This window comes from Fundulus heteroclitus, chromosome 14 (assembly GCF_011125445.2).
Source record: "Fundulus heteroclitus isolate FHET01 chromosome 14, MU-UCD_Fhet_4.1, whole genome shotgun sequence".
Lineage (NCBI taxonomy): Eukaryota > Metazoa > Chordata > Actinopteri > Cyprinodontiformes > Fundulidae > Fundulus > Fundulus heteroclitus.
In genome coordinates, this window is record NC_046374.1 from 8,262,793 (window position 1) to 8,281,630 (window position 18,838).

The following is an 18,838-nucleotide window of genomic DNA, read 5'->3' on the forward strand; positions in this document are numbered from 1 at the left end:
TAGGCCAGAAACCAACAACTAATTCTTGTCACCAACAAGTGAAAAAATTCAGAGTTAGTTTTTACCACCTAACTTAAGATGGAAAAAAAAAGAAAATTATTACAACTCTGAATTCCGAGGAATTCCACCAAGTTTTTCCACTTTTTGGATTAATATCACTGATGTCACAAAAGGGGTTTTCATAAAAGACATGAGCTAATTATAGACACTGTTCTTGCATTAATCCTTAAATATTTAAACTCGCTGATTACAAATGAGCTTGAAACAGCATGTGTTATTTCCAGGAAAGATGTGTTGATTAGCATAGTAAAGTGTTCACAAATTCTGATTAAAAAAAAACAAATTTAAAGGTATTACGGTATAAAAATGACAAAATATGTAATCCTATTCTTTGTTCTTTATATTGAAGTATAACTATCATTGCTAAAATGTTAAGATTTCTTGCAAACATTTAATTAATTAGTAATAATTAATAATTTGCAAACAAATTATTAATTAATTAATAATTAATTTGTAAATCTGACTCTGACATCGTCAGAGTCAGATTTACACTCTACAGCAGGGGTCAATAACCTTTTTGAAACTGAGAGCTACTTCGGTACTGTGTCCTGCAAAGGCTACCTGTACTAACCTGTGAACTACAAGAGTCTAAGCTCACCTTAACTTTATGTGATATAAACATGTTTTAATGCTTTTATCCATTTTAAATCTATGGAAATACAATAATTATTGAAAAGGAAGAGTAACTGAATAAAATAGCATTTTAAATGCTACTCACTGGAGGGTTGTGTTATTTCTTTGCACAGCTTGAGGGCACCACGTATGGTCCCGGAGGGCTACCTGGTGCCCACGGGCACCATGTTGGTGACCCCTGCTCCACAGAGTAGACTTGTTGCAAAGTGCTGAAGGAGACTGATTGAGCCAAATCAATTCAACAAGAGACATGGAAAAATATTGATTCTTTGATGAAAAAAAATAAAACTAAATTATTTGTCATTTGATAAGTTATGATGGATTTCTGCATTTGTAACACATTCTAAAAATATAACCCACAGTACGCACATTTCATTACAAAAAAAAAACATGAATAATTATCGCTATCTTACCTCTACTTATAAATGAAGTTCATGAGGTGCTCTTTCTGCACAAAAATATCAGTAATTTTCCAGTAAAAGTTCTCTTTATCTTCTTCAGTTATAAAAGTCTCTCAGTCTCAGTGGAACTCACTGCCAGGGAGGAAAGCCTTCCTTGATCAGTCCTGATCGGCTGAATGTTTAGAGTCTTTTTAGTGCTTTACTTGTTTAGCATAACTTGCTAATAATACATCCATAACTTGCTGTGACTCTACAGTTTTAGGATCAGGAGAGGTGCCCCATTGAGCGCCCCCTGCCTAGAGGCCAAGGAACTGCCAGCCTCACCTACAACCAGTTCTTTGCCGTTTATGATCGCCCAGCAGCACGAAACTGTGTGCATCAAACTGCACACAGTTTGATGACCAAAACATAGATAGATAGATAGATAGATAGATAGATAGATAGATAGATAGATAGATAGATAGATAGATAGATAGATAGATAGATAGATAGATAGATAGATAGATAGATAGATAGTATCTGTGCATCACAGTAATCAAATCTTGCCACACACTCTTATTCACACTTCCATCTGGACTTTGACTAGGACAGGCAGGCAGTCAGTTGTTCATTGTTAAGTTGATATATAGGACGTTCAGTACGTGAGTTATACTTGACGCAAGAAACAGCGCTGTTGGGAAAACTCAACAGAAGGAATCAGATGGACCCTTCGCAACAAAGTACCGATATTTAGATTTAAATCTGCCGCCATGCAGCATTTCAGGTTCGCAGAATACTACAAGCAGATGGATTTTAACTTTTGCCTATTTTTTTCCCTTACCAGTGATGTTTACTTTCAGTAATTGAGCAATTACTTTGTTTTGTTGCAACAATTAAAACCTTTGTGGAAAATTGTAAAATCCGCCCCAAGTTGCGGACACAAATGTTTGACCTTTGTACATGTTTAAAACAGCGCTATATTCTTTTGATAGGGGAGAACAACGTTGGTGGCTGTCATATTTGTTATATCTGACTCCTTACAATGCTGCTAAGGCATGTTGGCGGTACTATTTCCAAAATGGAGGTTAGTGATTAGTTACATGAATTAGTCTGACACACAATGTGTGGAGAGGACTTTTAATCTTTGTTGCATCCAATTGCAACTGTTCTGTGTGTCTGTTACGTTTCTGAGCTTTTAGGTACAGCTGCATATGAATTCATTCTCTTCCTTGTCACGTGTGATGCTGCTGAATAATTATTTTAAAATAAAGGTTGGCAGATAGTTTTAGGTGACTTATTACTGGAAAACAAAATACTACAACACATTTTCCATTAGAGACTGCTGGGGAAGACATTTGCCCATAACTGTAGGTTATCTCCAAAAATCGTTTTGTTTGTTGATGAGGAGCAAATCAACAAGTAGACTACACCTTCACTGCCTCAGATATTTAATTTGGTCTTGTTTTGAACAAATATGATGTTGGGTAGGGCTATTTCAGTTCTAGATTTAAAATTAAATTGTTTTCTTAAAAAAAAAAGCAGAGAAGTCTCTTTGCTATTCCTAAAGTCTTAAAAAAAAAAGATAAACAAATTACATTTTAATGGGGGACAAATAATAGCAGACAGAAAATTGATTGAAAAAAAAAAAACAAACTCAAAGCCCCACAGTAAACAATCATGTTTGAGGGGTGTAACGAGGTTATTTGACACAAGAATATGAATATTAAAGCAGTTATTGTTACAAACACCTTCTTACTGCAAGACAACAGTGAAAGCAACAGCGCCACCCTGCAGACACATGGGATTTTAAGTTGATGAAATCAATTCAAGCCAAGGCAGGGCAAGTACAGCACATTTCAGTAACAGGACAGTTGGATGTGCTGTAAGGAGCCTCAGATGTGAACATCAGTCTTTTTACATTTGACTGTTTCCATGTTTGTGACACAAGAAGTGGTTCTTGAGTTTTTGCCTTGTTGATGCGTTAATTCTACTAATAAAGACTGGTCGCTTACATTTGGGTCCATAAACATAAAAAAGTGGGACAGTAGTTTGAGCACTCAAAGAAAAATGAGAGAGTGGCGAGAGATAAAATTGATTTGAAAGCGTTATGAGAATGCAGTAACTGGTAGCTGCTAATGATGTCAAAGTTGGCATCTGCTTTATAACTGCTCTAAACTAAAGGATCATTTCAGTATTCAATAAGTCTGGTCTGCATTTGATCATCTTTTGGTCAATCTCTAAAACACTGGGAACAGTCAAGTCTGACCTGTGTAAAATGACACGAAACAGCTTCTCCATAATACATAATTTTACTTAAACTTGTATTTGTCAGTACATGAACGTGGAAATTGCTTTTTTTTTTACTATTGAGATGAGGATAAATAACAAAAAAACATTTATTAGTCATATCTGTTAGATCTATCAGATTCTTCAAAGCACAGTTTGTAAGATTTGAGAACCTGTGTTTGTGTTAACAAATAACGGGATCTTTAGTTTTCCTGAAAATGTTTCTAATTTACAATCAGGATAGAAAATATTTTGTGGAGAGCTTTCTGGAGAAATGTCAAAGCAATAAAATGACATCAAACAAACAACAATTGAGGTTTTTTTTTGTTGTTTGTTTTTTCTCATCCTGGCTATCCTTTCCTGCAGCCGGGATGAAATTGTTAAAAGGTAAAGCAACAAAACTAAATGCGCATTCAAAGCTGTTGTCTTGTCATTGCTGATTGCTCAAAAGCTTCTCCAAATAGACAGCAGCTTTAGATGTTGTGAACATAGACTGTTTTGAACAACCAATCACAGCATTACTTTCACAGCTCCTTCTTCTAAACCTACTTATTGGCAAGTATGTGTGAATTCTGCCTCTAAGACCTGTTCTGGCTGACTGGAAGCGGGGGAAAAAAAGCCTCTCTTTAACTGCGTGAACACCCACACTGTAATTTACTACCCTAAAAACATCACTCTTCTTTCATCTGATGTTTGTGTGTAATGAAATTGGCTTGGCTGCTTGAAACATGTTTCTGATCAATACCTCTGCGCCCTTAAGGTCCCTACACGTTTTCCCGTCCGGCATAATAAGGAGTACGCACTGTTTTGTGATGGGTGGGTGTTTTTGTACATCGGAAAAAAAGGATGATGCACAGAACATGCCGCACCTCTGTCAAAGAAAACGGAGGCTGAAATTATTTGCAAAAGGATGACGACACGCTGACAGGAATAGAAATCGGTGGATTCTGGATTACGGTCTTGTGGGATCTGTAAAATCATCTAACCCGTGTTTTAGAACAGAATGAGTAATTTGATGAAAGAGGATTAACATGCAGGATTTTGATTTATGACTACGGCGAATTTAGAAACAGTGCAAGGTAATCTTGCCGGGTTATTTTTAAACGACGATTAGAGTCGGTGACGGCTCTTGCATGAGTATTTTGTTTTGTTCGGAATGTTGTTGTTTTTTTTTTTTAGCTAACGCACATTAGTATGCTGTTAAATAAGAAAATCTGCTTACTGTGTGCATTATAAACTAAGCTTTTAAAATGAACTATTGAAAAAAACATTTTCAATACATATCCACAATAAGAAATAATGCTTTTAATCCAATTGTTGAAGCTAAGGGACTTATTTTGCATTTTCAGCGAATGTAACCGGAATATTTAGAATAGTACAGATTTCAACTCTCCTCCACAGCCCTGAATCTACCAGGGTTAAAAAAAAAGAGTACCAGCTGGCCTTAGAGTCTCATACCTTAGGCCCCATGATATTTAAGCTGCACTCAAACTGTGTTTAACTTGAATTCTACTTTTCATTAACTCTGCGCTGGCCCTGCTGATCCATCTGTCGTTTTCCATTTTCATGAAATTTTCCCCTCCTTGGGATTTCTTTCCCTAAATGTCCACAAAAGATGTACTTAGTTTTCCTCCAAATGGTCATGTACACACAGGAAAAAGCAGGGAAGATGGTGAAGTTAACTTCTGCAGTTAGCTTTGATTAATAACACAGCTGCTAATATGAGAACCTTCAAAGCTATATTCACAGTCGATGGATATACGTAGGTTGACCAGACGTCTCGATTTGTCTGGGACTGTGCCACATGTCTCACTCCTGTCCCTGTGTCTCACAAACTGAAACAATGCCCCGTAGAACTTGACTGGGTCAAATTCTGAAAAGCCAAAAATTATTCCGCAGGCAGTTTTCTGAAATGTAAAGAAAGCCGAACTGGAGTCATTGTCACAGAGCCATATCGGCTGTCCCTCAAACTACGAAGCAGCGTCCCATGTCAGGACCAACTTGCACACGATGCTCCATAAAATAAAACAGAACTGGTAAAGGATTTTAACGCGTACAGAACACTAAGGAAACTACATCGAAGAAAAGAAAATGCACCTTTAACAAGGACTGGGAAACTGTATATAAATGGGTGAGGCCAGTGAAAGCTGATTCTTAGAGAGCTTTTTGTGAACTTTGGCAAAGTTGATTTTCAGTTTCACACACAGGGGAGCGCGATGCGAAACAACACTGTAAAAGTTAGTCTGATAAGAAACACACAGCTTGAAAAGCCACCAGCTGATCTGTGGACTTGTTTTTACTCAAACCTGCCTGCCGGTGGACCCTGGCTCTAAAAGAAGTTTTTTTTTTTTTTTTTTTTTTTTTGCTTTGGTTTTATTTATCTAGCTTATTTCAGGCACACATCTAAATGTTTACATAATACAGTATGTATCAATATGTCGCTCATAATATGTTATGTTATCTATACCTATTAGGCTTTGTCAAATTATTTAATAACTTATGTACCTGCAAGTTCCCTTATTTTCTGAGTTCAAATAGTTAAATGAAACACCAGTTGTAAATGTCTTTGCTTTGATAGCCACACAAGGGTCTGCAGAAGGATTTCTTCTGCCCACAACAGAAGTCAGTGTGCTGTGGAAATGCCAAAGATTTCCCACTGACAATAGGTTTCCTAGTTCAGAATGCCAGGCCCCCATGAAACCATGTTTCCTTTTGTATCTGAAGGAATGCTTCCTTTTATCTCAGAGGATAAAGCTTCCTATGTTGCTGCAATGTCCACCTATATACGAAATGGGCCATTTTGCCTGCTGGCTTTCACAAAACTGTCTAAGAAATATTGGTGTTCACTTACTGATGTGGAATTGAAGAATGACACAAGGCAGGCTGACCAAACTATAAAAAAAATAAAATATCACTTTGAACTGACTTTATTTTTTGGAATTGGTGTTGTGATTTCTTTGGTTTTTGTTTTTCTCTGTGCCTTCTGGACTTCAGTTATGCCACCAGAACAAAGAAAACTGCTTCATCAGTTGCCGTAGCAAGAATGGCTGTGCTTTGCATCTCTTTCTTTCAGTTAAGGGATCACTTAGAATTGAGTTGCAGAGTCCTGTGTGACTTAAGGTTAAGAGTGTGTTGAAAAATCAAATGCCATTAGGCATTTTGTAGTTGAAGTTTGCAAAGGACAAAAACATGACCCCAGACATACTTTGGTTTTGTTTATCTAGCTCATTTCAGGCACACATCTAAATGTTTACATAATACAGTATGTATCAATATGTCACTCATAATATGTTATGTTATCTATACCTATTAGGCTTTGTTAAATTATTTAATAACTTATGTACCTGCAAGTTCCTTTATTTTCTGAGTTTAAATAGTTAAATGAAACAGTTTTAAATGTCTTTGCTTTGATAGACACACAAGGGTCTGGTCTGATTTCTTCTGCCCAAAACAGAAGTCAGTGTACTGTGAAAATGCCAAAGATTTCCCACTGACAATAGGTTTCCTAGTTCAGAATGCCAGGCCCCATGAAACCATGGGTCTTTTGTATCTGAAGGAATGTTCCATTTTATCTCAGAGGATAAAGCTTCCTATGTTGCTGTGATTTCCACCTATATACGAAATGGGCCATTTTGCCTGCTGGCTTTCACAAAACTGTCTTAGAAATATTGGTGTTCACTTACCGATGTGGAATTGAAGAATGACACAAGGCAGGCTGACCACACTATAGAGAAAATAAAATATCGCTTTGAACTGACTTTGTTTATTTCTTTATTTTTTTGGAATTAGTGTTCAGATTTTTATTTTTTTTTTTTTTTTGGTGCCTTCTGGACTTCAGTTACACCATCAGAACAGAGAAAACTGCTTCATCATTTGCCTTAAAAAGCCTGAAGGCAAGCATGGCTGTGCTCTGCATGTCTTTCTTTTAGTTAAGGGATCACTTAGAATGGAGTTGCAGAGTCCTGTGTGACTCAAAGTGTGTGTTGAAAAATCAAACGTCATTAGGCATTTTGCACTTGAAGTTTGCAAAGAACAAAAACATGGCCCCATACATTTTTGGTGAAAAATTTCAGATTTTTGTTTTGCTTTGGACTTGTTCTGGACTTTTCCTAATCAGCCTTCACCTCTAAGCCATCATCCAATCACCTCAGTCTCCTTCCTGTCACCACTCTGCTCCACTCCCTGCTAAGAACGTACGTCTCTCCTCGTCCCGTCTCATCTGATCTCATCTCATCCTTTGTGATGCGCTCTGCCTCTACAAGTTCCTGTGTGCTCTTCCAGCTGGACTCATCTGTTGAAAGCTGCCTGGTTCTGCTTGCCTGCACAGGTCTGCCTGTTTTCCTGTGAGTTCCAGCCGCTTGCTCTGCTCGTTCTGGTGGTTCCTCGGTCCACATCGCCTGTTCTGATCAGCTCCTGCCTTCTTCCAGCGTCATCCATTACAAAAAATCACATTCTTTTTCATTGTTTCGGTCTCTTTGCTGCTTTATTTTGTCTTTTTTTTTCTAAAGTCTGTAGCAAATTAGGTTCCACACACCAGAGCTGGTGTGTAGTACTGTGCATATCTTGTATATTATTCAGTAAATTTATACAGTTTACCTTCTATCTTTGTGTAGTACCACAGTTGGCCCTGCCTGTCTTTGTTTTCACACCACATTTCACTTGGTTTGCTCCTGAAACAAAGTGTTTCCTTCTTAGTCAACTTGTGTTTGTGAACCTGTTGACTTTGCTTACCCTGAATGTCAAAATATATTTTCTTTAAAAAAAGAATTATATTCTCTCACACAAAATCTGAAGGTTTGACAAAAATAGCATTTTAATCATTAAACATGGCTCAGTTTTCTGCATGTATACAATGACAGTCGTCTATTATAAAGACAGCACTTGCTAATTTTCTTGTCAAATCATGTGTAAAGTCCCTGCAGCATCAGCTATTGTCTTTCCCTCCTCAACTAGCTGACATGTTCGACTTTGACAGGAGAGCCAGGACCTTCTCACTTGCTGTTATCACGTGTCCTTGACCTCCCTCTGAAACCTGCCTTTGCTCTGAGACTGTGCTGTGAGGTGACACTGCTTTCACTGATGGTCTATTTGTTGCTGCTGTCAAAAAATGTTTCACACCACACACATTACTTACCTTCTAAGATGGACTTTGCTGAGTTTCAGGAATTCCACATGGGATGTTGCACAGTGGTTAGGTACACCTTAATCTTATTTCCCATTAATATATGCTGTAATGCTTTACAGTCCCATATACTCCCAGTTCTTATCAATAAAGAAAAATATTTTTTAATATATATGTATTTTTTTAAAACCAAATGACATAGATAACTCTACTAGTAACTCCAATGTATGTTGACACTTTCCTGGACTTTTTTTTTTTTAGCAACAACACCTTATTCTGCTGGTATCAGCAGATTAGTGAGTGCTGAAAAATCTTCTGTAACAGTTGAGTATGTTGCTTGTTTTGTGTTTCATTATTTGGGAAATCATAAAATTTACCAACCGCTCTTATAGTGGTCTGCTGGTTAATCTGTCTATGCTTTTAATTATTGAGATTTCACAGCATGTAAAACAAAGTAGGATATTTAGGCCCTTTGCCACACAGCTTTGTTCCTGAAGGTCATTAAATGTTAGGTGAGGGTTTGAGTTGCAGAGAACTGAAAACTATTCCACTGGGTTTCATTTGCAATCACACATTTCCACATCTTTTTCAAAGCACTTTGCATTGTCTTTGTACTGAAATGTGCTGTACAAATAAATTTGCCTTGCCTTGCCAAAGATTTATCTTGTAACTAATAGGGAAGAAGTTGGTGCATTAGAGTTAAAAAAAATAATTGGAATCTTTCTACTTAACTTTTAGAGTTGGAATTTCCTTTTATGAGCATTCCCCATTAAAGGAAATGCCTTTTCAGCCGGAAAATATACATAGTTTTGCATAGTCCCTTTTGTTGTTGTTTTTGATGTTTGTCATTTGAATTAGAAAGAAAAAAACTATAAACTGCTATTTTAAATTATTATTATTATTATTATTATTATTATTATTATTATTATTATTATTATTATTATTATTATTATTATAAGAGTTTAGAGGCACCTGAAATAATATATGCAATTAAATATTGCAACTAAGCAGTCTTTTGCAATAACAATAGTCCACACACTGATTTGATGATAAACACTGTGATTCAGTGTATTGTGCATCCTATTGTTCTCTTGATTTGTGGCTGCTTTGAGAACTGCAACTTTCCTAGTCAGAATTCTGACCTCGGGAAGTGTTCTCATTGCTCATTCCAACATTGGAACTCAACCTCTGAGTCCAAAAAGAGTGGAGAGTGCCCCTAATCTTGTTTCACATTAAACGCATGTTCACATAGAAATGTGAGACCTATAGAGAAAGGATAAACAAAAGTCATATGCACCAGTATACAGGGCTCAACGTGGGTCAGTGATAGAGTCGGTGGTCCACATATGGAAGTTAGCGCGCAGCTGATCCAGGTTTTATTTTTCACCCCATGCCATTTATTGTAGGTGTTCCCTTTTAGTCTCTGCCATGCTCCCTGTCAAGTGACTAATTAACAAAGGCCGGGTGAGCTACAAAACCTTTAAAATACGGAAGAATGTATTTACAAATAATAACAAAACTGAATAAATTGAAAATAACCAAACACCTATCGGTATAATTTTAGAATTACATGATTTTCAAAGGCCAAATATAGGCCAAAAATGTTAGCAAATTCAACAACACATATACAGCTGTACCAAAACAAATATATCTTTAACATTTTACTAAATTGGAACTGGAGTTGAGTCTTAAGTAATACATAGATAATTGATAACTATTTATGTTAAGTGAAGCACAATGGAAAAAAACAGCACAGGGTTTCAATTATCTACAGCAATAAAACGCTATAGGTAGAATCGATGGCCTATATTTAATGGAAAATAAAATGCTATTGTAATCAAACACTTTAGACTTGACTTGGCCTTCAAAGACTTGAGACTTGATAATGTTTTGAAAAAAAAAAAACTTTTTAATGTATCTAGCCCTTGGTGTTTGAGAGGTTGGAATGTAAAAAAAAAAATCTACATATGGGTGTGCTATCTACCTATAATTAGAGTTCCGAATTGTGTTGGATTAATTGTATTCTTGTGATGTAGTGTCAGCTTTTGACCTAACCCACATTCTGTATGGCAAAGGTTTAAACACAGGAATGCAAACTCCATGATGTTCCACCCAGTTAGAGCCTTGGCTCTTAAGGTAATGATGGGATGCCATGCACATTCTATATGAAATTAAAAAAAAATAAAAACACAACAGCAACTTTCCTATGTAGTTTCTAGAGACTTGGCATTGTCAAGAAGAAGCCCATTTGTCCCATGTGACCCCAAATGTTATATTATCTTAAGTGTACTCCTATCACTCATGAATACTGTTATTGTTTGCCTTTATTTTTTGTTCTATGACAGGATAGTTGTGCTGTCTTCTAAATGAGCAGATAAACAAGAGAATGGGCAAATAGGGATGTTGAATTTGAATGCATGTGAGCTGTCTTCCCCTTAGTAAATCCACTAGTTAGCCTTGTGGGAGGATTAGGAATGAAAAGTCTCTATGTTGCTTTCAAAGCTCTTTGGGATTTATGGTTGAAGAAACTCAGCCTTCTCTCTGCTTCCATCTGAATTCAGTTGAAATAATATGTTACTGTTGTCCTTATATTAGTTCTCCTCTTTTTGGGCACTATCGCAGTGCTTATGATTAATTTGGTATACTGTGTGTTTTCCCCCCTTTGGTCTATTTCAGTGGAAAGTTAATGTTTTTACTTATGGGTTCGCTATTTCTTTATTAGCTTAAATGTGTGTTGTCAGGGACCAACCAGCAAGGCACACAATAGTATGGCAAGATATTCTTACTGTATTTTCTTTCAAAAATATTTAACAAAATCAATGAAAAATAAAGAATCCGAAAATCTGTAAAAATGGCTCAAAATAAAACGAAGCTGACTAAACCTGACATAGCTGAGGATAACAAACATAACTGATCTGATCTAATAAAGATAAAACGGGAATATATACGCAAGGACGAGTCTAAAGGTAATTTGGGGGCAATTACTTACAAGCAATGAATAAACCAGTTCAAGTCGACAAATCATAACCAAAAAACAATGTTCAAACTACAAAATAAAACTGATCACAACAAAGTTTCTAATCGTTTAAACTTCCAGATGTTCGGTAGCTTTTCCCAGCCAGGTTCACACTCTCTGTTGTCTCTCATCAAGTTTCCTCTCCCCAGCCAGTGCTTTACATTTGAGAGAAAAATATAAATATTCCATATATTAGCTTATATTATTTTACTCTGTACAGCACTTTGGTCTGCTGTGGCGCTTATAAGTGCCCTACAAATAAAGTTGGATTCGACTGAGCATGGAAATAGCTGTTTTAAATCAAATGCACTGGTGCCAACGGAAATATAATAATACAGTGAAAAATGGCTGGAGGAACCTGCTCATTTAGAGTGCTGAACTGTTGGTATTGTTTTGATCAAAGACAATGTGTTTGGCCTTGGCTAATGGTCTGACTTTAGCACCTGTGCAAAAGCACACATTTTTCTCCACATTCAGATGGGAATCACAAACTATTCTGACAAGACTACAATCCCGCTGGAGTTGAAAGCCTGTGGCTATGTGAAATACACTCTAATAAAAAAGGCCCTTTTGATAAAGCCAATGGGTTGTAAAGGCAACAGGAAAACAAACTGGATAAAAAACAACAAAGCTACAAATAGTGAGTATCTCCTGCTAAGTTGCTGAGAGCAAAGTCCTCTCTGCAGCGTTTGCACTCTGAATCCATGGCAGCTTAAATTTAAATTGACAAGTTAGAATCAACCTAGAAATGATCAGATTGATTCATTGGTTTATCATCAATCATAAATTGGTATTCTCTATCTGCAGACAATGCAATGGGTTAACCTTACCTGTATTATGTATTTTCAACTATTTTGTTGTACATCGCTTAGAAAACCTTGCTCATCTTACCTGCTATGTTAAACTTAGCATTGCTTTTAATACATTTGACTTTCTCTACAACTTATTTATGTGCCAAATATTCCAAAATCCTGCTTACTCTGTATGCAGTAGGAAGTGACTATTGCTACAGCCAGTTCTTTATGTCAAATAATCCTCTATCTTTGGGAAAAACAGCATCAGCATTTGACACAATGAGAATGACAACATATTAGAAAAGTAGGATATGGGGACTTTATGATAAGTTGCATAGTAAGTAAAGTGAGTCTTGGTGTGCAACCACTAAAAAAGAATTCTCTCTCTCCCTCTCTGAAGGGGAAGATAGAGAGAGCAACATGAGGATGATGCACATTGATTGGAGATGAGTAAAGTCATGGCTCCTGAATATATGAATACTATTTGCTCATATCATGCTAAACCACAATCCCTTTGCAGGCTAAACCCTGATCTTAGGTGACAATAACTGTCCGAAAAATGTTATTTTTTTTTTAAATGAACAGTTTATTGATGCCTTTAAAGCATTTTTCTTAAATATAAGAATAAGTAGGTATACTCAATAGATGAATGGAGGATGGACAGGCTTTTCTCTTTGTTTTTGCATCATATTTGATACATTAGGCTTTTATGATCATGTACTTTTTTTTCAACATTTAATTATTGATTTTCTAAAGAATGTGTATATTTTACTTTCCAACACATTTACTCAATACACAGATTTTTGAGGCAACTTCCTTAAATTATACCTACAGCTTTTTCTGACAGTTACTTTATCCAATTTGGCTTTGAGTTCCTCCTCTCTTGATGCACAGACTGTCAGGCTCTTGTTAGCTCAATATTCATAGCAAAGATTACTAAGTAATGAATATGCTTTCAGTCGGGCATTTTTTACAAAATTCCTTTTTTACAAAATTCCTCTAGTTATAAGTTTAGACAAGACTCTAGGAGGTGTTTAGGGACTGGAACTACTGTCGTTATGGCTGATTTGATTGACTTACTTTTCAGCCACACAGCTTCTAGAGGGACTTATTGAAGTTTTATTTAATGGCTGTACCTTAATGTTAAAGCATGTGGAATGCTCCATTCACCTCAACACATGATTATCTTTAAAATATTTAAATTTATTTTTCAGTTTTCCAATTTGCGATGCTGTGACACAACCAGCCAGGTTAGCATGTCCTATCCAGCCAGGTGGAACTCTATGTTCTGCACATTACCAGTCTGGGACAGCTTCCATTGAATCCAATCAGCAGAACTCTCCAACCTGATTGGGCGAAGCGACACCTAATGCCCACTTATAAAAGATTTGTTTTAACCAATCACGGCATCAAATTAAAACAAACACAGCAGGCCTTATGAGAAACCACAATAAGGTAAGCTAGTCAAGGTTCTTCTTCCTGTTCTTTTTTCAAAAGGAACAGGAAGAAAAACGGTTGAGGCCGGAGCTGTACAAGAGGAATTTGTGTGTATTTGTGAACATAAACATCGCGAGAATTCAGCTTGCAGACTAGGTTAAGGACATGCGGCTTCTGCCAGTCGCATGTACATTCGGACTGAAAGACACGTAGTCAGTGCAGTATAGAGCTGGATCAACAGTGTTTCATTACACACACACACACACACACACACACACACACACACACACACACACACACACACACACACACACACACACACACAGTGGTGGCAGATAAAAATGGCAAAATCTCCACAGGGACACATTGTCAAATTACATTTTTTTGGTCCTTATCTTCAAACATTGGCCTTTTAGTGTGGAAGGCGGCTTTCATTTTCTGCTGCTGAGCGATAGCTTTATTAACTAACTATAGAGCTGTTGTGTACCGGTCTGTGTTACACAGGCTTTCTTTAATAACACTATGGGATGTGTATGAGAAGTAGGCCCATTCCAGTTCATATTGGGAATGACTGTGGTTAGAGTTGGTTGATGGTGATGTACTGGATATTTCTTAAAAACTGTAATGATTTTGGAAGAGGTTTATCTAAAGCAAAAGCAGCTTTTAACCCGTTTTCTGTCTTTTCTCTTCCCTTTTCATGCAATTCCTTTGGATCCTAAAGCTGAAGAGTATGCTGTTGAAGGTAAGACTAGGGGTTTTTCTCTTCAGGCAGTCTGACGGCATTCCCTACTGCTCTCATGGCTGCTGATGCTGGTCGCTTGTTAATGATGTGTGCCGTCCCTCTGCAGATGAGCATTGTCAGTTTGGACTGCGGTTTGAAATGACTTCCAGGGGGCCTAAATTCAAGTTACTGACTGAGATAAAAGGGGGTGCATTTACAATCATAACTATCCCTTTTATCTAGTGTTTTTTATTATCTGGTTCTTTATTTTCACTTTTTTTGGTTGTGATTCTTTTTACAGAGAAATTATCCCCTTGTTTGTAAATTGCATGCAGATGTATATTGCTTCCGCACAGGAGTGGTCAGCGTGACTTGGTGACTTGAATCGGCGTACTGTACCAGTCAGCAGTGTGTTTCATCAAAAATAACGAGAAAACTTGTGATCAAGAGATCACCTCCTTTTACTTTTCCTCCTTTATTCTCTACCCTCAGAGGTGAACAAATGCTTTTAGTCGGGGCCCCTGAGGGATGTCATAAGCCCTTAGGCCAGGCGCTAAGCCTGAGCTGGGTAGAAGAGAATTAATGGATGGATCAGTCTTCACTTGTATGTCTGCAGACACTTGCCTGTTTCACCTCTGCAGCTGGAGAGCCTCAACTATTTAAGTGAATGCGGGTGTCGGTTATTTAGGGTCTGAACTGGTGTCGAGTTGCTTTGCTTTTATACTAAGATGAGGGATCCAACAGCAATATTAAAATGAACTTTAGTCACTGAATCATATGTCTTCACCGCGGTCGGGGAACCTATGAAGGTCTAAATCTGAAGGTTTTATCTAGATAAAAAGTATTGGACTTTTTTTTAGTGCTATGCGAGTTGCCACTCTCATAGCCTCACTTAGGGACAGCGACAAATCCAATCCTGACTGCTGTAGATTGTAATGTCACACAAAGTCTGTGTGCAAGTTACATATCTTAAGTTTTTAAAACCAAATTTGCTTCCTTAAAATGTACAGGTCGCTTAAAGTTATAAGGAGCCCGTCAACAAGACAGTAGCTAGGCAGGTTTCCATTGTTGCTTGTGCAGTTTTCTAGATTTGCTTTTGCACCAGGAGTATCATTAAAGATGAAAAAGGCAATTAGTTTCTGGTGAATGTTGTAAAAACTTGGAGTCGATTGTGCAAACGTATATTTACTGAGCAAATTAACTAATGTATTCTAGTTTTCTACATGCTAATATTTTAGCCAGTTTTCATTTGTTTACTCCAAAGGTAAAATGTTTCTTAAAAAGTAGAAAATGTGTTGTTGGACAACATTTCTTCAGATGAGGTTTTTGAACCTACTGTTTCTAAGATTAGACCCAGGAGTGTTTCTCCGTCTATTTTTAGGGCTTACTTGAGACTGTGCTGGTTCTAATTGGGTTTGGTGGCTGCCGCTTCAAAGACTGGCAGAGGCCGATGATGCAAGGTGAATGCAAAAGGCCAGAAGTGGCAGGCGAGGTGGATGATGGCCTTTGCTCCTCCACTGTAGATTCAGAGTTGATTGTGATATGGAGCTGGTTTTAGTAGAAAGCTTGCAATCCTTTGATTTTTCACTGCTAAACAGGCAATTAAAATGTGCTTTACCTGGAAGACTGCTTTCCATGTATCGACAAAGTCTAATTTTGTAAGCACCATTTTTGTCATTGCTTTGTGTTTCTTTCGTTTGGTTAAAAAGATACAAACTCAAATTTTGGTATTGACAGTACAGTTGTGGTTTTACTACCTTATGACAATGAGGCAGAAATATAGTGTCTAGTTGGGTACATTTGTCATAGAATTGCAACACATTAACAGAGTAGGCCATGTTGCAATAGAAAAGTGGAAAACTGGTAATGTTTTTGTGTTGTGGGGCATAAATGTCCACCCCTTTTTCAGTAGTCATCTGATTCAAAGTAGGTAGGTTATTGTTAGAAGACAATAATTCAATGAAAGTGGACACTCTTTGTCTCCAGTGAGTCGGTGCGGTTTAGTCCATGAGCAAAACAACGGATAAGAGGAAAACAATTCTTCTGGGTAAAGGGACAAGATGATGGACCAGCCGCTGGGTTTGAGTGAACAATGTCCTGAGCTGCCCACACTGATCCTAATCAATCTGGTCAAGGCTAATGATCTTTTCTCTCTGAGCCACGCGGACCTCCAACTTAATCTTCCTCTGGGGGAGAGAATAACTGTTTTTTTCAGCAGAACAACAGACAGAGGTGGATGTTGCAGAGATATTGGATTATAGATTTAAGTGGAGCCTGTAGATTCAAGAGATTACTTTGGATCATGCAAACCAGATTATTAAATTTGTTCTTATTTGGCCAAGATAAATAAACCAGAACAATAGGCAAAGATTTTTAGATTTCCTGTGTGTGTGTGTGTGTGTGTGTGTGTGTGTGTGTGTGTGTGTGTGTGTGTGTGTGTGTGTGTGTGTGTGTGTGTGTGTAAAGAAGATATTAAATGTAGTCATTTACTGTGATATCAGTCTTGTAGTAACCTAGATTTTTTTTCCTCTATAAAAACTAATGCACATACACGTGTAACCATTACACAGCTGTCAGCTTCAAGTTTATGTAGTGCACAGCTTTACTTGAATGCTAGAAAATTTCATATTTATTTCACAGGCATTAATGAAAGAAATCAGTCTTTACCCTATGAACTGGCAAATTTAGTTATTATTGCCTGTTGCAGATTCTCAGTTATCCGGGTCACAGCAACTACAACAGGCTTAAATCGATGCAACTTTTGCATTGAAACTCTTTTTAAAGACATTACATCAGCAGCCTCATCAGGATTCAGGTGACCAAATAAACAAGTCTCACTGAACAATAGAGTCTGATGACCCACGGGATCGATTTAGGTTGGGGGGGTAGTTTATTTGCATCTATGCTTGTAGGAGAATGGACCTCCAGGTGCTTAAAAACAGTAGCTTCTAAATACCAGGTTCTCATCTGTGAGCCTCCAGATGTGACAGACTCCTTAATAGGTGTCAAAACCTATTTCTAAAAAAAAAAAAAGCAATGGTCCAGTTGCTTTCAAGTTAAACCTGTTGTAGTTTGTTATTATTGTATTGCATAAATTACATTATGGTTAGAAAATAGGTGGCATAGCACATTTTTTAGCCAGTTAACGGAGCTAGAGACTCCTGGCTCACTCTTCCTGTTCCCACTCAGGGTTCCTGCCTGTACATCCCCTAATAGGGATGGTAACATCTATTTTGACGGCTTTCTCTGCACTGAAGGGGCGGTGAGCAAAACCAGAGCGTGATCAGATGGTTTCCCTTAATTCTTGTTGGCATGCTGGGCACTAAGCGTCTTGAGGAATGTTGTGTATGGCGATATTTTTTTGGAAACAGCACCGACCTGTGTAACAGGAAAGATTTGGCTTAATCTAACCTGAAATAAGATAACCAGACACTTGGACAATGGACACAGATATAAAACCGCGAGGCTTTCTGTCCTATGTAGCATATTGGAATAATGGGATGCCAAAGAAATTCTATTTGTGCACATTTTAATTCAGCGATGTTAGCCTCTCCATGTTTTATGTCATTCCAGGAAGATTAGTCGTGTTCAAACAAAGCAATCAGTTTTAAGAAGATAAAGTTTTCGACATACGAAACTGAAAAGACTGGATTACAGATACACACTGTGACGTTGTTAAAGGAAGACGGACCAATCAGAGTGGGGATGAAATTGCATCTCTCTTTGCAGTTCCCAAATTGCTCACACTGCGTAGACAGTGGGATGTTTCCTTTGTGTACCCTGTTGCTGCCAGATGTTGGATTGAGATTAAGCTTTCTCAGCTCCCAGAGGAGACAAAGTCCACCCATGCCAGATACTAATTCCAACACGCACACAGTCCTTTTTTTCTAGCTGTTTTTCTTTGTCATAACTGATTCTGGAGTAAAGAAATGGTCAGCCTTTTTGGAAAACGTCCAGATGTTCCAGTGGCAGCGCAGGTGGTGGGCTATTCTCTCTCCTGCCATTTAGAAAGATCAAGAGCTGTTGCCACATTAAAACATCAATACATTCCTCTTGTCAAGGAAGTGTCTGGCAAGGCACTATACAGTTTGTAGTTGCAAGACTTTGTTCAGCTCATTTAGCATTGAAGACGCCGCTGTCACTTTAACAGCATTCTAGTGAATCAAGTTTAGACACCTGGTTGGAAAGATTAATGGTGAAAGAGACTCTGCAAGGAAATAATGCCGTACACCATGGTTGACTGACACTGAACTTTCCATCTTATTTGCAACTTTAATTTGTAGTTCAAAACCTAAAACACCGATCAGCAGTTTTATCAATGTACAAATTACATTTATGAGTCTAATTTATTCTATGTTCTTTATCAGTTTTATCCTAGCTTTATTCTAC

General features: G+C 37.5%; 1 protein-coding gene across 8 annotated transcripts in view; it reads left to right on the forward strand.

Moving 5' to 3' along the window:
• Positions 1-18,838, forward strand: part of nrxn2b (neurexin 2b) — an 871,341-nt gene that overhangs the window by 114,696 nt on the left and 737,807 nt on the right. For all 8 annotated transcript variants that reach the window (XM_036146226.1, XM_036146219.1, XM_036146224.1 and 5 more), the window contains exon 3: positions 14,450-14,470. In XM_036146226.1, coding sequence (XP_036002119.1) covers positions 14,450-14,470 — 21 coding nt within the window. The remainder of the gene's footprint in view (positions 1-14,449; positions 14,471-18,838) is intronic.